Source organism: Sinohyriopsis cumingii, chromosome 2, assembly GCF_028554795.1.
Source record: "Sinohyriopsis cumingii isolate HCF-2022 chromosome 2, ASM2855479v2, whole genome shotgun sequence".
NCBI classification, from domain to species: domain Eukaryota; kingdom Metazoa; phylum Mollusca; class Bivalvia; order Unionida; family Unionidae; genus Sinohyriopsis; species Sinohyriopsis cumingii.
The window spans coordinates 10,820,027-10,844,438 of NC_142962.1; the positions used below are offsets into that span (position 1 = coordinate 10,820,027).

General features: G+C 35.0%; 1 protein-coding gene across 1 annotated transcript in view; it reads left to right on the forward strand.

Annotated features, from left to right (window-relative positions):
• Positions 1–1,753: 1,753 nt before the first annotated feature.
• LOC149804335 (transcription initiation factor IIA subunit 1-like) overlaps positions 1,754–24,412 on the forward strand; it is a 50,450-nt gene continuing 27,791 nt past the window's right edge. Inside the window, exons 1-6 of the mRNA XM_089939004.1 lie at positions 1,754–1,893; positions 7,382–7,483; positions 14,164–14,293; positions 17,887–17,945; positions 21,735–21,837; positions 22,564–22,691. Of these exons, the coding sequence (XP_089795130.1) occupies positions 1,873–1,893; positions 7,382–7,483; positions 14,164–14,293; positions 17,887–17,945; positions 21,735–21,837; positions 22,564–22,691 (543 nt within the window). The 5' untranslated portion in view covers positions 1,754–1,872. The remainder of the gene's footprint in view (positions 1,894–7,381; positions 7,484–14,163; positions 14,294–17,886; positions 17,946–21,734; positions 21,838–22,563; positions 22,692–24,412) is intronic.

Genomic DNA, 24,412 nt, shown 5'->3' on the forward strand with positions numbered 1-24,412 from the left:
CTGGAAGATTGTCATACACTGCATTCAGGTGCAAGTAGAAAAGGGAAATAACTCTTACAAAGGCTGCGTGAACACTGCATTCAGCTACAAAAAGAAAAAGGCAATGGTTCTTACAAAAACTGCGGGAACATACTGCATTCAGGTACAAAAAAAAAGGGCAATAGTTCTTACAAAACCTGCGAGAGCATATTGCAATCAGCTACAAGAAAAAGAGGACAATGAACTTTACAAAACTGCGTGAACACACTGCATTTAGCTACAAGAAGAAAAGGGCAATGACCTTTACAAAAATCGCGGTAACACACTGATTTAGCTATATGCACATCATCAGGAGATAACTAATTTTATGGCAATCCATCAAAAAACCTGCAGGACTAGTTGCGCTAGCGAGATTGTCATACACTGCAGTAAACTTAAAGATAAAGAGGACAATAACTGTAACAAACATTTTGAAGACCAAAGTGATTGTCTAGTAAGTGCATCTTGAGACGGTGACCGTAATGTTTATCAAGTTGGAATGGAAGGACGTAAAGATGACAAGGGGATTATTAATGAGGTGGTGGAATAATAGAGCTCCAAAACATGACAGATGTACATGAGATACATTTCGTTAGCACAATCTGATTTAAATCTACTTAAAGTTATATATATATATATATATATATATATATATATATATATATATATATATATATATATATATACTTGTTTACAATACGATACAATACTGACATGCATGTGAATGTTGCAAATACAGAATGATTTTAGACAAATTTCCAAAGATCCGTTCCATGACAAGTTAATAGGTTTATGTACTTGTTATAAAATTTACCAACATGTTATGCTGCACGCAAAATATTGTCGTGCTTGTTTTTGTTTTTTTTAATATATGGTTTTCCATACATCTTGGAAGTAGCTGAATTTTGCATGTTTTTTCTTCGGTGAATTTTGACAAAACACATATTCGCCATGTTATCTTCACCCTTTTTAAAAAAAATTCAAACAGACTTTCAACGGTGTCCGAACGGTCAATATGAGCAGCTACGACCTTTTCTGTAAAGCCAGTGTTTTATGTCTATTTTTATTTATTTATTTTCTTTTTTTTTTACCTCCATAGAAAACACATGTGTCCGCGTGAGTTAGAAATTTTGATCGACCAACGTGTGTATGTGGAAAAGCACAGATTTCCGTGTGTCGGTGGTTCTTTGCGGGTGTTTTCTCCACCAAATATGCTGGTCGCCAGTATATCATGTACTTAAACAATGACCTTAAACCCTTCAGAACCAAGGCAAACTTTTTTAACGGAAAAAAGCAAGAAAACATGCAGATCTGCACTCCTCTTAGGATAACAATATGACAACGTTAAAACTCCAAGTATGGGCAATTTTACGTTTTGCAAAATCATGTAAACACATTTTATATTTATGAAGAATGTTACTTTGTTTATCTTGTTATCAAAATATGTTAAACTAACCTTAACAAGTCATGAAAATAAATAAAGTAAGGGCATCGTCTTTGAAACTACTGTGTCACTTTTAACATACAAGCGTGTCTTCCAACCTGGTTAATATCCAAAATAGGATAGTAACTTCTGAGGGAGCTAATACAGCTGTGCGAAGTGAGCGGGCACCTGCTGAGACGACTCGCATGGTTGTACAGTATTCTCTCCAAGTCACTTCGTTTCTCGCGAGATTTTAGCAACACCTAGGGAGATTGGTAGTTAAAATATCAATTCTAGGACCCCTCTACGGAACTGGGGTATATTAACAGCTATATAAGCAAGCTGGTGGCAGAAATCTCTGGCTTCGTAGAAGCCCACTAGTAGAGGAAAGGGAGAAATTCATGTATTTCTCGTTTAAAATCTAGCCAGTTATGGCTAATTCAACTACAGCGGTGAGTGTTGTGAGGTTATTTTGTGACGCAATTAAGTAAAGACTGGTAAATTCGGAAAAACTTTCATGAATTTGATGGCCTACATTGTACAGAGCCTATAGCCATCTTGGAACTTAAGAAACATGTTTTGTCTAGATATTCACTTTCTCTTGTTCGTTGCTGCTCATACAGTTACAGTTAATGATTGCTTTAAATTACATTAAGGCTCTAAAATTAATTGCGTAAGGTGACTATTTTATTTCATAAAATGATTAATGATGTGACGCAATTTACACGAGTTTTTAGCTTGTATTAAATGAAATAAAATGATGGTTTAATTTTGCATCGTGGCATAATTCTCGTTGCAAATGTAGCTGCTAATGACTAAAGCCATTTCCTAAGAACTGATAAAAAGAGTCAAATTATATTTATTTACGTAACTGAGCATATGATACTAGAATTGTTCCATGTTCTCTCACTCTTTTGCAATAGCAAATGGTGCACAGTTAGTGTTTTTTGTTGCTGAGTATCTTAATTACCACATGTAGGGCCTCAAATTAAAAAGGATATAAATGTTGGCCCATAATCTGCCTACCCCGTTGTTTTTGCTATCGGTTTCTTCTGACAGTTATGAAAAAGATTAAATTAATTTAATATGTGACAAAATATGAAAAGAAATAATTTTAAAGAGTGATTTTAGTGCCTAAGGTATGTGCATGTAGTAGTTTTCAGTCGTCATATTATTTATTTAGTAAATGGCTTCTTTTTTTTATAAGACTTTAATATGATACTAATCTATTCATATAACATAATATAATTTTAGAAACCATTAGTTTCGCATCAAATGACAATTTTGTTCTGTTTAAATGATGGAAATCTTTGCAGCATATTCACTGAGCAGATACAAATCATCAGACTTGAATACTCAACACAGCAAAAAGTATATTCAGTTTGCAGAAGAAAAAAACAGGAAATAAAATGTCATAAATAAATTATGATTTGGTTCATTGGAAGTGAAGTAGTTGAAAAAGTTATTTAGTGCTTCCTGCTAGATGATAAGACTCCAAGCCTAACTTGGCCAGTGGCCTAGTGGTTAAAGCATTCGCTGCGGATGCGGGAAGTCGTGGGTTTGAACCCTGGCTGAGTCATAGCAAAAATGGTACTATCAGCAGCCTCACTAGGTGCTCAGCATGAAGAGGTTAGTGTTAGGACTGGTAAGCCTGGTGCCAGGATAATGTGAATGGGTGGGACATCATGCTACATGTCAGCAGCAAGATGCCCCAGTGCTAGACATCACTATAAACTGCCACACTGGAGACATTGTAGCGATATGACTGAAAAAATTGTTGAAGTTAGTTAAAAATCCAAAATCATACAGACACACACATGCCTACCTTGGCAGAAGAATAACGGGCTATGTGTTGAATTAAAATAATTAAAACCTCAAACTGTCTATCAGTCGTTACCAATATGTACTGTAAACTGTCCAAACATTTAGTAAAAAAAAAGTGGTATAATTGAGGAAGGAATAAATATCCATCACGATGAACATGGAGTTGTCTACTTGATGTTCAGCATTTTGACAATGCTTGTATGTTGGAGAATCTGAATAGTTGCAGGGTCAGCGATAGGGGTGAGTTGGGTGAAATGGTTGCCTTGGTGCAGGGGTCTTGAACACGTGGTCCAACTGCTCCAATGGCCTAGTTGTTAGAGGGAAGTCGTGGGTTTGATTCCCAGCCAGGTCATTACAAAGACTTTAAAAAATTGCGCTAACAGTTGCCTTGCTTGGTGCTCAGCATTAAGAGGTTGTGTCAGGATTGGTTGGTCTGGTGTCAGGATAATGTGTCTGGGTGGGACATGATGCCAGATGTCTGCAGCATGATGTCCCAGTGCTAGTCATCACTATAAACTGCCACACTGCAGACATCGTAGCGATATGACTGAAAAATTGTTAAAGCTACATTAAAAATCCAAGTCACACACACACTTAAACATGTGCCACAGGCTGCATGCAGCCTGCCAAATCTTATCATGTGGCTCACAAAATGATTGGCGTCAGAAGGTGTCATGAGCGATAACAAAGGTGGTGCAGCCCTTGGGCCATCACAAATGCCCTCATGCGTCCCTCAGGGTGGTTTTGAATTTGAGACCCCCCTGCCATAGAGTCTTGACATTTCACTGTATAAAACGAAAAGCAAGATTTGCTTCACACTGTACTGATTTCACAGCATTTCCCTAAGCCCTTGTTTCAGTACCTTGTATTAATAATCAAAGGTAAATTTAATATTTTCCATCACAGTAGAAGGTGGAAACAGGAGAAGAATGTTCTGTGTTATGTAGTCAGTTTTGGTGCTGATTTGATGATCATAAATGCCATAAGTTACATTGCTTTAAGTGGAGTTTCGGAGAAAATTCGAACCGAGTCCTTGGGTGAAATGGTTGCCTTAGAGAAATTTATTATTTTGTTGCCCAATCTGAAGCAAATTATAACTGGATGTATCCAAGTCATTTTATTCCATATTTCATATGCATGCATATGGAAATGTTGCCGATTGTTTAACTAATCTATTTTTGAGGTTGCCATGTTATGTATATAACAACTGTAGCGAAGTGAAAAAATATTTAACATAGCTCTACTGGTCTGTTGGTCTTCCCTCCATCTGTTAGCACAAGTATATTATCATTCTTCCTTAAATACTTGGGTGATTGCTATGAAACACACGTTCACACATTTATCTTGTCGTCCTATGAAAACTGAGTTGCTATGACATCCAGCATAGCCAGCACACTGAGCATCTTGAAAATCTAATAACTGCTCATGAATGTATGGCCTTATCAGCATGGGGTTTTCACTGAAAGACATTATCTTGTCTCATTAGTTTTAAATGAAAATGGTGCCAATCAAATGTCCAATATGACTTGTGGCAGCCATTTTGAAAATCTTGTCATTACTTTTTATGAATGGATGTGATGTCAGGTTGGGTCTTAAATGAAAATGGTGCTGATCTAATGTCCATTATGGCTGTCACATCTAGAAAGTCTTATTATTACTAGTACTCCTGAATGGATGGCCATATCAACATGGGGCATTTTTAATAAATCACTTCTTATAATGTCTAGTTGCTCCAATATGAAAATGGTGTTGCTCATAGATCCAATATGGCCACCACAGTAACCATCTTGAAAATCTTGTCACTACTTCCTTAGGAGAACAAGTTCTTCATTAATTAAAATTGTGCCAATCTGACTTCCAATTTGGCCACTACAATGGCCATATTGAAAATCTTGTAAATGATATTTCTTCTGGATGACTGGTAATGTCATTATTGTGCTTTCACCAGAATAATTCTTATGATGTCAATGTTGGTCGTAAATGGAAATTGTGCCAGTCTGATATCCACAGCAGGTAATTTGAAAATCTTGTTTTTATTTCTTCTCCAAAACTGAAAATCATATCAACATGGGGTTTCCATCAGAAAACTCATTATGAAGTTATGTTGGTCACAAATGAAAATGGTGCCAATCTGACCTCCACAGTAGGTAATTTGAAAACCTTATTTTTATTGAAGAATATCAGAGATGGTTTCAACACTCGGTAGGTAAAAGAAAGAAACGTTACCTTGGATTCCTTGAAATCTCTTTTGGTTAGTAGAACATCAGTCCCATCTATGGTATAGAAATTTTTTGATAGTATTTCATAAGCATTTTAATAATCTGACATATGAAATTATGCAAATCACTTGCCACCTGAAATTATACAAAAATAGTTTTAAGTGACCATTTAGAACTTTTTACACTAGATTCTCCCTAAAGTTGCCAAAAAGTTTGCAAAATTGTGGCTTGAGAGGGGTAATTCTGCCCCTAATATAAGTGTCCAGCTTGGACCCCTACTTATTATGATGAAATGCACATCAAGACAATGCCCATTGTTTGTATGATTATGATGATAAAAGGTCCAATTACAATTACAATCTACATGTTAAAGGTATGAATGGAATGATGGGAAAGATTTCCCAAATTTTGATTTTAATACACGAGGCCACTGATAGAAATTTAGGTGACCAGGCTTCCCCAAATAATATAGCAGAGTCATCCCTGACTTAACGTAAGTTTAACATTAAAATCATGTATTATTTAGGTGTTCATATTCAAATTGATTGAAAAGAAAATCAAAAATAATTGGTTGCCTCCATTCTAAAGTTGTACCAACAGTGCATTGATGTTGGAATATAATAGGATGGATTGCAATTTTTGGTTTGTGTTTATATAACTAGTCATGAGACTAAAGCAGATTTTATGACCAGTAAGATATATCGACATGAAATATTTCCGTCTTGAAAAAATGGATATTGTTTTCTTTACTACCTGAATGAAAGTAGACACTGCTTGTTTCATATTGAAAATATGTGTATTTCCAACCTGTTGATGAAGTATGGTTTTTATATTGCTACACTTGCTGGCAAATTAAGTATCATGAATTATCAACATATCAGTGAATTATCTCAGTCCATTTAGTTCCACAGTTATTATTAATCAGAGGGGTATCTGAATTTCAAATTTGCAAGATAAAAAAGAAAAAAAGTTTGTTCAATTAAAACCTCATCCCCCCCCATTCACACACTCTCATTTCCATCTGAAATGGATTTTAATATGATATTTATTGCAAATTGAAAAAAAAAATCATTTTTCTGAAATAAACATTTTACAAAACCAGAATTTTTAAGTGCCAAGTACATTCATATTTTTCAATCAATTCCAAAACATGAGGCTTTTAGATTGGGCTCTTCAGATCTTTTTACTCTACAGGCATTGGAGTAAAATGTTTGATTTGGCTATATTGATTTTAACACTCACCTGATGTTTTAGTATTTTGCACATATATCTCGAGCTGGCAACAAGGCACAGATCAATTTCATCATAGACAAATTATGTGGTCTGTAGGTAGCACATAAAGGTTGGTTTTGTTTTGCTCACAAGGAATGTCCTAATAAAACGTAAAACATAGTGGCAACAGTGACCATCTGTCTGGTGTTAATTTTTGGTTCTTGTTTATTTAAAAGGTGATATTAGAGGATCATCGACAATTAAAGTTTTTTGGTCTGTGCTTAAAGTGGTGGGATCTGGCAGCACTGTCAAAGCATTCTCACTCATTTTTGTAGTTTGAGGCAACACCTAATGATCAAAACGAGTGTACCTGAATATATTATTTACAGTTGTTTAGAAACAGAATCTTTGGTCAAGGTCAGTGATCAGTTTCCTATCATTGTTGCAGTTGTTTTTTTATTACAAAAATGCAGTCAATCATGGAGAATGCCAGAGATGATTTCGTTGGTGAAGAATAAAATGGTAGTGACCTTGTGTCTAAAGTTAAAATATTGATATCATTTTTTTACATTACAGTGCTTTTATTGACTAGTTAACAACTTAAGTAATTAAAACTAAAGTTAAAATCTGTACATGTTGACTGAGTCTGAGTCATTGTTGAATGTGGTCTGTTTCTCTGTTTCAGCGCAAAGTTTACCACACAGTTGTGGAGGATGTGATTGCAAATGTTCGAGAGGCATTTCTAGATGAAGGTGTAGATGAGCAGGTGCTACAAGAGTTAAAACAGGTAACTGTAACAATTTCTTCATAGACAATTTTGGGGGAACCTTGGGAAAGAATTGTGGCATCCCAGCATGATTCTGCCAAGAACAAAAATCTGAATTCAACCAGGAAAAGGTGATCGGATATGTTTGCATTTTATCAGGCTTCTGTTTGAGAAAAATGAGGGATTGTTTTTATATACTTAGATGGGTTCCAAATGGGAGTTTTGGCTATCCTAATGTGATATCGACAGAATAAACACCCAGAATTGAATCGGAAAAATCGTCTTGGTATTCTGGTTGGATACCAGTGTGCAAATCACATAGAAACCAACAGGGATTTGTGGGAACAATGGATATAGACTATTATCCCTGCAGGAAATTGTGGGGGCTTTAGAGATTGGTGCCAGATGAATACTGTACTCCCTAGGCTTGTTATTTCAGTGTGATGCTGTACCCCCTAGGCTTTTTATTTCAGTGTGATACTGTACCCCCTAGGCTTTTTATTTCAGTGTGATACTGTACCCCCTAGGCTTGTTATTTCAGTGTGATACTGTACCCCCTAGGCTTGTTATTTCAGTGTGATGTTGACTGAAATGAACACAACAATACAAAGGCCATTCATGACCCAGAAAGCAGTTTATTTCTTTTACTTTTGAAAATGGAAAATAGACTGACTCTAGCTTATGAGAGAAATGTTATTGCTAAAGGAATGCATGAATATTTGTTTGTCCCTTTGGTTACCATAATAGAAAATTTGCCTAAGGTTATAGTTTAAAGTGTTTTCATGTGCTTGTAATTCATAAACCCTTTATCATTATGATTAGCTAAGACAGATCATTCCCCAACATGCTTGCTCAACAGTATGACCTTGAGGTGAAGGTCACATGTTTCACAGCTTTGTTCTCAACATTCCCTTGGTGATTTAGTTTCTTTTTGCTTATAATTTGTAAACACATTGATAGATTTTCTTCATACTTTGGATGAATCAGTATGAAGATAAGACAATGCATTCTGTGCCATGGACTTGGCATGCAAGTTCTGGCCTTGTCAGATAATACATAATGTACACTACATGTAAGCTCTGACCTTGTCAGATAATACATAATGTACACTACATGCAAACTCTGGCCTTGTTAGATAATACATAATGTACACTACATGCATGCTCTGACCTTGTTACATAATGCATACTGTACTCTACGTGCAAGCTCTGGCCTTGTTACATAATACATACTGTACTCTACATGCAAGCTCTGATCTTGTTACATAATACATACTGTACTCTACATGCAAGCTATGATATTGTTACATAGTACATACTGTACACTACATGCAGGCTCTGATTTGTTACATAATACATGCAAGCTCTACATGCAAGCTCTGACCTTGCTACATAATGCATACTGTACTCTATGTGCAAGCTCTGGCCTTGTTACATAATACATACTGTACTCTACATGCAAGCTCTGGCCTTGTTACATAATACATACTGTACTCTACATGCAAGCTCTGGCCTTGTTACATAATACATACTGTACTCTACATGCAAGCTCTGGCCTTGTTACATAATGCATACTGTACACTACATGCAAGCTCTGGCCTTGTTACATAATGCATACTGTACTCTACACAGCAGTATCAGTGATCTGAATAAAAATCAGCAGTGGTATGCATTGCATGACTATCATATTATTGTGATAAAGTCTAAAGTTCACATGATGTTTCAGAGTGTTCTAATATAATTTTGTCCGTTATTTGACTGGACGTCTGATTAATGGTCACTGAGTTGATGGCCTAAAGTTAAGTCCCTACTTTTAACATTCACAGCTGATTCAGAGACAAGTAGATATGTGATAGGTGTTAAATTCATCAGTTGTGTATGAGCTAATACACCAAAGAGTGAAAACATAATAGCACTACTGTGCCATTAAAAATTCATCCTTCATCGAGTCAAGTCTTTATGTGATAGACAGTTTCATTAAACATGAGAAGAGTGAAATGATATCACATAAAGACATCATTTTCATGAAACTGTCTTCCATCTTGTTCACAGTTGATTTACATATTTATGAAGTAACACCTATGGCGGACCATTAGGCTTAATTTATACGAGTAAAAGTTTATCCACTTTTTTATATTATTGAGTTAAAAATACCATGGCTGCTTCAGGATCAATTCTAGAACTGAAAATTTAGGGGGTAAATTACCCACTCCATTAAAATAAACATGGAATTTCCTGGATATATTTGGAATGAATAAATAAATGATTTGGCTTTAAAATGTGATGCACAATTTTCATGTATTCAGTTGACATTTCAGCTGTCATCTTACTTAAAAATTGTTGCTGGTTTGGCAGTAGGCACTGGTGGTTTACTTCTGGGCCAGACATTATGTTGTGGTCATTACATAATACTGATTAGTTTGCTTTTTTATTTTAAGACAAAATTATTTGATTAGCAACATAAATCGTTCAACAAAGTAAACATCTGTTGATATGTAAATGGGAATTGCTTCTTGTTTATCTATCTACTCTGATGTAATTACAAAATTTAATTGCATTATCCTTATTCTTACAGTTTGAGGTACATTATCTTTGCTAGCCAAGGTTCAGATACGTTAGCTGGATCAGATATTTATTGCTTTTTACTTGCTACATCTATTGGATTTCATGAGTTGCCTCCCTTATTATGTAATGACAACTAACCAAAAGCATGTAAAGGTGGTGCATTGTACATTGGCTGAATATGGTAGAGGCAATTGACTTGAAATGGATACTTTGTAAGTTTAACATTGAAAGTATGACTATGTACAAGAGAGAAGCCATTACAGGTCTATTGGAGGGATAAGATACATTTGTACAAACATGGACCTGCAATGGAACAATTTCCTTATTTGTGAATCCATTCTAGTTGTGTGCTCCTTTTGTTGTCAGATTTTGATTGAATGTGGTGGCTTGCTGCCATATTCAATGAAATTCACAGACCTGAAGTACTGACATATCTTATCGATCTGCCAAGGTGTAAATAGGGTTAACATATCAGAACCTTATTTAGTGAAGATGGAGGTATATGTAAAATGTTGATTTTAATAATGTAGAAAGCCATGATGTCATGCTACTAACTTCATTTCCAGTCTTATTTCTTACAAAAACTTTCTATTTAGCTCAACTGGTTCAGGGTTTTCGACAGATGCGTACCTTGGGGTTTTGATGCATGGAATTTAAATATGACCCATGTTTGACGCAATGAAATTCTGACTTGTGTGTCTTTTAGGGTGTACTTCGATTTGTGCTGGAGCATCAGTCTTGATTGCCCTTAATTTGCCTCTGCCTTTGTTTTTTACTAAGAGTATGCTGTCCATATCAAATTTACTGTAGTAGGCACCGATTGACATCTGCTTGAGAACAGTCTACACCTTGACGGCCATTAACATTGCACTAATGGAAGATATATATGAATTGGGCGGAACTGACACTTAGGTGCAGCTGAATTGAATTGTTTTGAGATTACATTTGAAGTTTATGATAGAGGAAGACAAAACAATTATTACAAAAATGGACTGTCTTTTGATTAAATATCAGAATTTGTCTGTTTGGACATCAAATTATAATCAACTGGTCAGAACTGGAGCATAAATTTATTAGCAATTGACTTGCTTCATGGAATATTTTAAACTTCAGATTCATTTATGACTTCACTGGATTAATTTCTGATAAAAATTTTGGTGTTTGTTTGATTGTGCTTTAAATCATAATCTGCTTTAAATTATAATCAGTTAGGCCATTATTTCAGCATGAGACAAGAAATCTTAAACACCATTTGTTTCCACCAATAATGAGGAATCACAGCTATGGTCTCTAAAGATGCCAATGGGTACCCGGTTACTTGGGTATCTGCCCATTAATAATAACCTGGGTAATAAAATGAACAATTGGGCATCTGTTAAAAAAAAAGTATTCCAAGTTTAGATCGAGATGCAGAATAACAATTACAGTTTGAGGCTCGTTATAATTTACTCGTCATACATGTACTAGATAATAATACAAGGGAGTACACTTCTCTATTTACCTATTTAAGAATCAGTGATGATATTTAGAGCTGGACTGTCTTAACTTCATGCCTGTCCATGGTTTGTGCGCCATGTTTCTCACGACTTAAATGTGCTTGTTTTGAAGATCTGATGACATTATAGTGGTCAGTACCTTCGTGGACAGCGACAGTAAGTACTGATTAAGAAATATTCAACGAAATAAAATTTAAATACATACTACATTTCTTTAAAAGAAAGCACACTATAAATGTCCAGTTTAACTAATGCCATTTTTGCCTCAAGTTTGTGGCCCTGGAGCAAGTATTAGCTGTTTAGGTCAGGTCCGCCGTTCACATGTTTGTTCACTGGACTTTTTTTTTTATTATAGTGAAACCCAACATATTTTTGTCACAGTAAAGGCATGTACAAAAACTTGGTGACCGTAACATGCAATTCTTATACCATGTTAGGAAAAAATGAACGAAATGAACAACTTTGCAGAATGAAATTTTTAACTGAAAAATTTAAATGTAAGAGAAATCTTTGTTATTTAGTGTCACTTGTGTAAATATGGTAATTTTTGCAATAATTTTGCTTGAAACTATTCTAAGAAAACAGATGGGATTCTTCAGTGTGAGACCACTTGTTATAGATTCATTCTATTTTGGTACTACATACGTAGCGGACCAGTCTGAATAAAAAATAAATGGTGCCAGATAACATAAAAATACCGGGCGGTATTGATGTGAATGTTGGATGTTATATAACTGAAAACTGTTAGAGGAGAGGGATTTTATTAAACTTAACACATGTTACACTGGGACATTGTTAAGGGACAAACCATGGCAGGTCGAGGATACTACAACTCTTGTGAACTTTATGACTATTTGTGAAAGTTACTGTAGACATGTAGACTAGTTAAAGTCGGTGTTATGCATAAATAATTTATCCATTTCTTTTGTGTCTGTACTCTTGTACTGACTACTAATCCACGTGGATTCAGCCGATTGGTGACAAAATTTATACCTGCATATCCAGGTAAGTAGCAAAAATAAATGTGAATTAAATAAAATAAATGCAGTGTGACCACCGCTGTAACACGGTAGTTGGGTGCCATAGAAACCGACCGCATTATAGACCGAACCGTGTTAAAAGCAGCCAGGTCATTTAGCTTAGAAAATTATGCATGTACCCAAAAAGAATTGCTTGGAGGGGGTGTAGGTAATAAATGCGGGCGGTAAAATACGTGCTTCATCGGCACAGTTACCATCTTTAATTGATGCACATTAAATGAGAAATACACCTGTAGTGAAAACAGAGAAGACATATATAATAGTTCAGATAAATTTCATAGAATTCAGAATATTTCTTACAAACATTTTAAAAAAATTCTTTACAGTTCATAAAAAAAAAATTAAAAAAAAGAAGAAATTTTGTCCATGTATATTGGCATGGGTTTGTACCAAAAGACATCTAATGGTTTCTGGTTTGTCCTAAATGATAATGGCACTGATCTTACATCCAGTATGGCTGCCACAATGATTAATTGGAAATCTTGTCACTCTTGACTTTCCAAGATGTTTTAAGCACACAGAAGTATAAAGAAAAAATGGTTTTAAAATAAATTCCAGGAAATGTTTTAGAACCGTAGATCATCAGTCCCATTGAGGCACTCATGAAGGCAGTTCCTGTGGAAGACGGGATGAAGTGAGGGAAGCCTCTTTGGACCAGTTGAGTTGCTTCGGTTTATCAGTTTGGACTGATTTTCATCAAAAGATTTGTTAACGGTAACATACTTAAAATATTAAAATTGGAAAAAAGTCAGATTTGCCCATAAGTTGACTACATGATACTGGATGCAGTCTTCATATATGATCTTAATGTCTCTTTATTTAAATTAGTCTCATTGTTCCCTTTCATTTAATCGATCACTCATTAATCGGTGATGTGTGGTAGTTTAATTGTCATAATTATCTCTGATGCATATGTAGCTGCTATCATGTACCTGTACATTTTGATCTTTGCTAATTTCTTCTCTGCAGATTTGCTGAGCTGTCATGGCGATTGTGCTTTATTTTGTTAAAATCTCTATGTGGATTGAATTTCAGGTTCATAATGACTTCTTATCTGGTAACCTCAAGATGTTTAATGTGTTGAACTTAAAATTTGTACCCATCTGTTTTATAGTCCAAACAGAGGTCTCACACATACAGCCCAAAGGCCGCATGCAGCCGGCCAAGCTGTATTCTGTAGCCCGCAAAATGATTGGCACCACAAGGTGTCATGAGAGATAAGAAAAGTGGTGCAGCCCTTGGGCCATTGAAAATGTCCTCATGCAGCCCTCAGGGTGGTTTGAGTTTAAGACCACTGGTCTAAACCTACAACATTTAAACAACACTTGTGCACCTCAGCTAACATTGAGAGGAATGATTTTTGACTTTTTAATCATTAGTCATATATTAATTATCACAAAAAGTATATTGGCAACACTGGGATTTGGCTTGCATTATGCAAGAGTCAGTGAGGATATCACCATCAGTTTATCTCATTCAATCTTGAAGACAATATTTCGTTGCATTTTGTATCATATAAATCAGACCATTTTTACTATAGTAGATGGAGACTGATGAATAGTTTTTTATTCCGGTTCAGAACTTGGCAATTAATTTTGCAGCTATGGGAAAGCAAGCTGAACCAGTCCAAAGCACTTGACCCTGTCACTCCTGAGCAAGAGCAGATGATACCAACAACAATACAGTTTGCACATATGCCTGTACAACAGCAACAAACTCAGCAACATCAGGGTAAGATAATGGTTTTCGTTCATCTCAGAAGGTCATCCAGTGCTCAAAAATTCTGTTAGCCCAATGCTTGGGGACCCTATTTCAGGATTGGGCCCCTCCTTTATTCCAGATAAGATAAACCTTGAAAAAAATCTAATATGCTTGAGAAAACTTAAGTAGCACTGATGAAACGCAGAAATTTATTTACAAGATGTTGAAAGACTAGTACATTAATAATATTTATTCCTATTTGTGCCCCTTTCCATTCTGACAATTGTCTTGTAATCATACATCTATCAAAAGCTGTAAACTTTTTTGTACGAAGTGAGGCATATGACCTATGAATGGGAAACAGACTGCCTGAATTACTTCTAATGCCCACCTTGATTTGTCATTCTATTGGAGGTAGGACAAAAAACTATTTTGGATATAGGTGTGCATTACAGAAAACAACCAGAACTAGTCTAGTGGGTACTGGATTTGTTCAAGTTTTAATTGTTTTTGGTTATTAGCAAAAAAGAATAATTTTTAAAACTAAATTGCTTGAGATAAAACTGCTTTAATACAAAAGGATAATGCTAAAGCTGAAGTCAGCATCTTCATGTTCATTTAATAATTATATATACCAGTATTTTCTTTACCGTCATGCCGTTTTTTTACTCCCATCAAATGTTTCTATTTTAATTTCACAAATTTCAGGCTTCCATGACATTTGGGTGGTGGGGAATGTCTGGCAAGAAGTGTTAGAGTTCTTGAAATACAGCCTGCTTAATTAAAAGCAAAGCAGGGAAAATAACTTTAGAATGAGACATCGTTTATAGAAAAGTTTAACAAGAATGTCAGTTATGTGGGCATATGTGGAGCTTCTTCAATGCAGTGGGGGTCTGGAATCTGAGTGATCTACATTTGAACAGCTGAGTCACAAAGGCTTCCCATAAAATGGCATAAGTGATTCAGAATTAGATACCAATTTAATTGCCTTTATGTCTGTTAAAAAAAATGAATTTAAAAGAGTTGTATTCTTGTATATGCAATGCATGCATATTTAAAAAAAATTGATCTGCATCTATGCATGTATTTTGATATAAAAGGTCACGTGTTACTGTGTATCTCTAATGCATGTAGCCTACCAGTTTTGCATCATGATCAGAGGAAATTGAATTGTGGGAATTTTTCATTTTTATTTTATTCTGAGAAATCTGAATTGACCTTTGCACTGAGGAACAAATTTCAATTATCCAGGAGATAAATGAATCTCAGCATTGTTAGAAATGAAAAGTAATTTGATACGTGCAATTTTATTCCAAGTACAAACCACTGCTAGTAAAAAATATAGGGAAAACCATGATGCACACAGAATAGTATAATATTCACACTGAACTGCAGATGAGCAGTACAGAGGATAATATGTTTGAAATAACAGCACATGTTGTGGTGCTGCACTTTGGATGCCACAAGCAATGGGCACTGTTTTCACCATCCTATAAATTTTGGAGACTCGTGACATTTTAATGGGGCAAAGGGAAATAGTACATAACACTTGATGCATTGGTAACGTCACAAAAATTAGATAGCCTTTTTTGGGGGGACTTCAACAATTTTGCCACCTTAGCTTTGTTGTCTCCACTTTCCTGTCATCTTTTCCAAAGACATGTATTAATGTAATATTTTTGTACAGGTGCTAAAATAATTCATGAAAGCATTAATATGAGTGAATATCTGGTTAACTTGAAATACGGAATATTCCATTCTGGATCTAGCTCTCATTTAATTTGTGTGTAAACTCTACTAACATTTATTATAGCAATTCCCAATTTATTTATTTGTGTCTAAACTCTGCTAACATTTATTATAGCAATTCCCAATTTATTAATTTGTGTCTAAACTCTACTAACATTTATTATAGCAGTTCCCAATTTATTTTCTCACAGTTTTTATGTTTTCAAATTAAGAATGACAGATTGTGAGTTTAAATAAATTTAGTGCTATTTGTCACAAATTCAGCCTTAAAATAAATTAATCTTCACTGCTTTGGAGACAGCTTTAACCTTAAAAAAATGCATTATACTAGTGGCTGGGAAAAACTTCACATTGCAACTTGGCTGTTTCCTTCAAACCTTTAATGTTTTGGCTGGCAAATATGTTGCTTTAAAATGGATGCTGGTTGGCATCTTACAGTTTAAATCACCTTCCATTTGGACCACTGCTAGCACCAAACATAGACATGGATGAATATGCACCAAACATAGACATAGATGAATATGCACCAAACATAGACATGGATGAATATGCACCAAACATAGACATGGATGAATATGCACCAAACATAGACATGGATGAATATGCACCAAACATAGACATGGATGAATATGCACCAGACGTAGACATGGATGAATATGCACCAAACATAGACATGGATGAATATGCACCAGACGTAGACATGGATGAATATGCACCAAACATAGACATATATGAATATGCACCAAACATAGACATGGATGAATATGCACCAGACATAGACATGGATGAATATGCACCAAACATAGACATATATGAATATGCACCAAACACAGACATGGATGATATGCACCAAACATAGACATGGATGAATATGCACCAAACAGACATGGATGAATATGCACCAGACATAGACATGGATGAATATGCACCAAACATAGATATGGATGAATATGCACCAGACATAGACATGGATGAATATGCACCAAACATAGACATAGATGAATATGCACCAAACATAGACATAGATGAATATGCACCAAACATAGACATGGATGAATATGCACCAAACAGACATGGATGAATATGCACCAGACATAGACATGGATGAATATGCACCAAACATAGACATGGATGAATATGCACCAGACATAGACATGGATGAATATGCACCAAAGATAAGTAGTTGGCATGTTTTTTTATTAGTTTTTGTTCAAACAAAAAAGCTTGCCCAGAGGGGTCAAGATTTGGGGAATATAGGACAAAAGTTGCTTGAAACAGTCAAGGTACACAACTGATGTTGGTGTTGTGTGATATACAACACCGAGTCAGCTTATATCGTGGCACAGTTGGGCATGTTACAGGCATGGCTTGGATCCTGACACCGTTGGGCACAGGAGTTTTTTAATGAATTAAATCTCCAGTATTCCATGTCATCATTTTAGAACCTAGAATTTTATTTTTGAAGAGTTTCAGGTAGTATCTGGAACAGAACACCTTTTATTACATAAACACATGAGTCAAGGTATTATGTAAAATAAAGGCATAAACACCCGAGTCAAGGTATTGTGTAAAATAAAGGCATCAGTTTAATTAGTCATATTTATTTTGTAATATTTGTCTCTTTTTTTTTTGCCAGCAATCATACTGATTAGCAGCAGTAAGTTATGCCCTTGCTATGCAACATGGCTTCCGAAAGAATTACGATGCAATTGTCAATTCTCCATGTTCCAGCAGTGTATTTACAAGTTAGCAAGGCTGCAGTGTGGAGGTTTCTTTCTTCTTAATCCCCTCCATGCTCTTTCCGCTTTACAAAAAATTGCTTGAGTTTTACTATATCTTGAATAGAATTCAAATTCCTTTTGTGGTCTTTTCAGCTCATTCAGTGCAGCATGCCATTCCTATGCCTCTACACATAGGGGCCTCAGGAGAACTGGTAAGCTACTAAATATCGCTTACACCATGTATTAAACTGTTCATAGATTTGTGTGTGTGTGAAATGAATTTTATGGGCTGAAATTACCATATAATCATTGTGTTACATTGTGACCCAGAACTATTCCAAAGCATGGTCAATTAATATGTACACATGATATGTGTAACAAAACATGGTTGGTAATTATTTTGATGGAATAATTTTTGTAGATCCCTCATTAGTAGAAGCGCAAAATAGCTATCATCCTGGCATCTTTGCTTGTATCTGTGTCCATCGACATGCAGTGTAAATGTTTTTTGCTTTCCTTTTGTTTAAATGCCATTGTATCCCACATTCTTACAATTTTGAAATTTTCATCAGTATGCACTTACCATATATACTTGCTTTTAAGTCAAGTCAGACTGTAAATAATAAAGATCCAGATCTGCCATAGCATAATGCACTTGCAGGTCAAGGTCTATGTTGTTTGTGCTCCCTAGAGTTTCCTAACAAACTGCACAGACCCAGATCTGCACATGCATTCCGCAGCAGGAGAATCGGGTCTTTGCAGTTGGACTCATCGTAAAAGCAAATGTATATGGTACCTTTAACTTGAATCATGATGAATCATGGGTCATCCCACTGTGAACATTTTTTATTTTGACATGTATCATTCATCTATCGGTTCCTATTTTGCTTCTGCACTTGAGTTCTCCAACATCTATCATTACCAATCATTATGGATGGCTTGAGCATTTTGATAAGGAAGAAGTCTATCAGTTTTGGGGTTAGAAGGTCAAAAGCGAAGTTTATTGTGAGTGAAAGAATTATTTCTATTCAAAAACATTAGTTCTGCATGGATTATGCAAGCTTGAAAAATCCATGAATTTAAGAAAGTTCATTTTATCCCTGAAAAGTGATTCAGTACTTGAAAAGTCTTGAATTTTATTCAAAACTTCTTGAATTTATCTGAGATAATGCAGTGACATTAGTTTCTTGGAAATATAGTTGTGTATCCACTTGGCTGTATTTGTGGAATGCTAAAAAGGCATATTGTGCAAGTTGAGATATTGTGACTGGATTCTTAGAACTTGTAAAAGAATAGAAGACTTCCCTACATGGATATTTAAAAGACATTTTCACATGTATTTTTTTTTTTTTTTGCCAAAAAGCCCCACAGGTTAAAATCTTTTTCTTAGATCTGTGTAAAATGGGCATTGTAAAACAAAGTGGTCTTCATTTATTTTGGCTTTTGTTACATAACTTGCATATACATTGATTAGTAGGGATGCCATTATGTTGTCCATGGGCTGAACATTGGAGTCTGATTAGTGGATTTAATAAACGGATCGGTAGGTTAATATTTTTGAAAGGGATACAAACATTCATGGTAAATATAGGCTGATAGGATAAGATGTCCAGCATTATGGGCATAGCAGCCATCTTGAAAGCTCTTCCAGAAATTATTGTTGTTTCGACATCAGGTTGTCTACTAAAACATGGCTGACTAAATGTGTTATTAATGCTCTTCCTGAAATTATCATTGTATCGACATCAGGTTGTCTACTAAAACTTGGCTGACTATACGTGTTATTAATGCTCTTCCTGAAATTATCATTGTATCGACATCAGGTTGTCTACTAAAACATGGCTGACTATACCTGTTTGGTCCTAAATGAAAATGATGCCATCGTGACCTCCTAAAATGTGAAAAATAAGATTACAGCTGCATATTGAATGGATGGTCATACTGACATGTTCTGTTTAAACTGAAAAATCATGCAGGAAACAGTTGTGAAAACAAATGCTGATCCACCCTTCAAAATGTCTGCCTTGACAGCCATCTTGAAAATCCTAATATGGCTACTCATCTGAACAAATCGTCTGAATAGACATGTTGTTTTTTATATACAAAACCGCTGTTTTGTTATTTCATGATAGGAAAAATATAGAATCTTCTGACAGGCCCTCTGCAACTAAATTATTCACTGAAGTTGCAGTTATATTTCAATTGATCATACATTTTATGCAGTTTGCTGAATTTTATGCATTTGTAGTTTCTTTAAGCACACATTTAATAAATCTACAATTTTTGTATATTTGTAAATATATCATGAGTGGCAGATACGTTACAGACTGTTTCCACTTCATGCGTGAAATATTTCCTTATATCTTCCAAAAACTTCATAGATTTTCTCTCTTTTTTTGAATATTTTTTAAAGCAAAACTTGATTTGCATGGATTTTTTCTCTCTTCTGTCAGTGCGATTAAAGACTTGCACATCATTGTAGATAAAAGAAAGACTGACTTTTATAAATATAACTTCATACCTACAGTGCTTAAAACTGTTGCGTTTTGTCAAATGAATGAATGTTTTTATATGTGAAAGAAATTTTGGTTACATTTATTGCACAGAGTAAATATTGGTTGGGGTAGTCTGTAGAAACATATTGGAATCATTGTATCTAATTAACTTCAACATGTAATGTCTTTAAATAAAAGTTTTTAATGACTATTACTTTACCAACAAGGATTTTGTTTATATCTGCATTAATATGTAAATTGTGTGGATGCTGCACCCAGATTTTGTTTGTCACTTAATTTTGGTTTGCAGTCAACATTTGTCCATCGCTAATTTTGTTTGTCACTTAATTTTGGTTTGCAGTCAATATTTGTCTGTCACTTAATTTTGGTTTGCTGTCAACATTTGTCTGTCACTTAATTTTGGTTTGCAGTCAACATTTGTCTGTCACTTAATTTTGGTTTGCAGTCAACATTTGTCTATCCCCAATTTTGAAACTTGACTGTGATGAAAGTTAAAGTTTATACACAAGCAATTTTATAGCTATATTTAAAAAAGAGTTTTCCCCAAAAATTTCTACTTGTCTAATTCTAATTCTAATACTTGTCTAAATATTTCTGGTTTGTCATAAAGTAACAGGTAGTATATGGATATAAATAAGTTGTACGAGTTCATTCACTGTAAGTTGTATGAGTTCATTAATACATTGTACGAGTTCATTCACTGACAATTGTTGTGATTTTTATGGAAAACTGTTTTTTAACAAGTTCAACTAATACTTGTAGCCTATTTTTGTTGGTTGGAGTTTATTTTTAGGCATTTTGTGATGGCACCTCCTCATTGCATACATAAATGTATACAACAATCTTGACGTTTTAAGATCCATTCATTCTGAAGGAGAAAGAGAGAAGAAATGAGGGAGGGAGAAAAGATAAAAAATGATACAAGTTTGAATATGGCAACACAGATTTGAAAAATACACATACTAACAGATGTATTTCCTAAATAGGAAAAGAAAGTTCTAGAAATTGTAAAGCCATTGTGATGACAAAAGTGGTATTACCAATGACAGTATTAGTTTTCTCCAACATGTACATGACAGTATCTGATTATGAAATATACAAGACAAGATATATGATAGCTATAGTTCTTCTCCTTAAAAGTTTTGAAAATGGAAAACCTGTAAATGTAGTTCTGTTTCATTCCATGTAAGCAAAACTGAAAGAAATCGATAGCAAAAGCAAAATCTGAATGCATTTCTGATATGATAAACAAGAATTGATGAGACAATGGATAAATACAGAAGACTTGAATGTAAATGAAGTCTAAATGAAAATTACCCATTTCATGATCTCTACCTTCAAAGCTTTCATGTTTATTTACTTCCCAGTTCTGGATTATAATGTTTCAAACAATTTGAAGTAAAATGGATCATGTTTTATTGCAATTAAAAGCATTTCACAAATTGTCCTATAAAAATAGGATTACTTTTATTTTTGCCTTTTCAGAGTGGAGCAGCTGCAATGGCCTTTAATGCACAGGGAGGCCTATTTCAACAGCATTTACAAGCTCTAGTCAATGCTGGCCAGACTGTCACCTTGCAACATACAGGTAATATAAATATTTGCATACTGTTCTGCCGTTAAATATCTTGCTGAAGATTTTGCTTACGGAAGAAGAAAATTTTTTAACAAAAAATATACCTGTGACAGATCCAACAATTGACTACAAAATGAATTTGTGACACAGATTCCTTATGGGTAAAAAATGCTTGAATGGTATCTTATTAACGTGTTCAAGGATTTCATTAAAACAGAGTCAGTAAATAAACCAACATTTTCAGCTTTCTGAGTGTTTAATATGAGAGGTTTAATTTTCTTGTACTGTCACAACTAGAAATCTGCAACACAACAGCTGGCTCCATCACCTTCCTTTTGACACACTGCCCAAATCCAACAGTTTTGATTTCAGATTTTGAAAAAGAATTTAAACGGCTATCTGCAGATGAGAATTCTTAAGTTTGTATGCATGGAGGAAATAAATATAATGGGCGTTGATTTTAATGCATGTGCGTTCATTTCTCTTGCTCACACATCCACATGTTTACTCACATTTTCACATATAAAGTAATTTTGAACCTCATTTCATCAGCTTAAAACGTAGAAGCTGTAAAGTACAAATTTATGTTTTCTCAGCTTGACAATATAAATATATTACAGGCATCCCATCTTGAATGATTTGGTTGCAATTCTGGATGCATGGGTCTGGTTACATAGTCCAGATTTTATACATTTTATTCCTTGAAACTATCAGAATTTACCTTTTGCATAAATTCAGCCAATGGCCAGTACATCCTGCAGACAATACCACAGACTCAGCAGCATCAGGTTGCGCTGACAGGGACTCAGCAAATGGTTACTCTACCTCAGCATGCCATTGTCCAGGCTACGCAGGCTACCACACAGGTGAGTGATAAGATACATTACATGAATGCCATTGTCCAGGCTACGCAGGCTACCACACAGGTGAGTGATAAGATACATTACATGAATGCCATTGTCCAGGCTACGCAGGCTACCACACAGGTGAGTGATAAGATACATTACACGAATGCCATTGTCCAGGCTATGCAGGCTACCACACAGGTGAGTGATAAGATACATTACATGAATGCCATTGTCCAGGCTACGCAGGCTACCACACAGGTGAGTGATAAGATACATTACACGAATGCCATTGTCCAGGCTATGCAGGCTACCACACAGGTGAGTGATAAGATACATTACATGAATGCCATTGTCCAGGCTACGCAGGCTACCACACAGGTGAGTGATAAGATACATTACACGAATGCCATTGTCCAGGCTACGCAGGCTACGATATAGGTGAGTGATAAGATACATTACATGAATGCCATTGTCCAGGCTACGCAGGCTACCACACAGGTGAGTGATAAGATACATTACATGAATGCCATTGTCCAGGCTACGCAGGCTACCACACAGGTGAGTGATAAGATACATTACACGAATGCCATTGTCCAGGCTACGCAGGCTACGATATAGGTGAGTGATAAGATACATTACATGAATGCCATTGTCCATGCCATAGCTATCAACAGTATGACCTTTCAACAAATTAATATTCTATTTAGGTTGGAGAATTATGCACCTAACATGAAATTTAATGCTTTATCCGATATGTTACCAGAAGTAATTGAACCAGAAATTTAAAGGTCACCAGAAAATTAACCTTTCTCAGTGCCTGTCAGCTTTATATATAAGAAGCCATTGATTTTAATCGATCCTTTGTGCTGTTGTTGATTTTATCTTTTTAAAAAAAATATAAGGCCTACAGTTTTGCTTGAAAATTGGAGATAAGTTTACAGTTTTTTCAAGGGAGATAATTCATATTATATATAGGGTATAGCAGGACATCAGCACATAACCTGCTGTATTAGTGCTGATTAAAAGATTAGTTATAAATATATAAGATGGAAAGTTGCACCTCACTTTTTGTCATGTAAATTAGGGCAAGATTAATTTTTGAGAACCTGAACTTTATTCTAAATATAAATTCCCTCTCCTCCTCAAAAATCAAATGGTTTATTGATGATTGCATTTAACAAGGAGCATCTGGTAATATGTTTGGATCACATGTGAAATGATGACATTTACCACTCTTGTGTTATTGCCATGATCATCAGAAAGTACTGATGGTACTACTTTATGGTCAGTGTTTTATCTAAAAGATCATGCACGTGATTTAATAACTGATTAGGTTACTATTGTTGGCCATGTTTGTTTCCGTTAATGTTGGGCACATCGGTAAAAACATCGTGTAAGTGATTGATCTTGGCAGTTGTTTGATTGGTACACATAAAGGTGGTTGTACTGATGTAACCATTGAAGAAACCATTATTTGTTGTCAGCATTGTTTTGTTGTTTTTTATTTTTTATTTTTGTCTTTGTAAAGATTTATCTTCAAAATTAAATACCAACAAATATGCTGACTTAGGTAAATCCATGAATTGAAGTACCCATTAAAAAGGTGTTGGTTTCTTTGATTTTTTTATATCCAAAACCATGTAAATTGAGGCCCACAGAAATAAATTAAACTACAATGAAGAATCAGATCTTGGATTAAAGCATTGATGGGTGCTTGTAATTTTGATGTTGGAAACGGA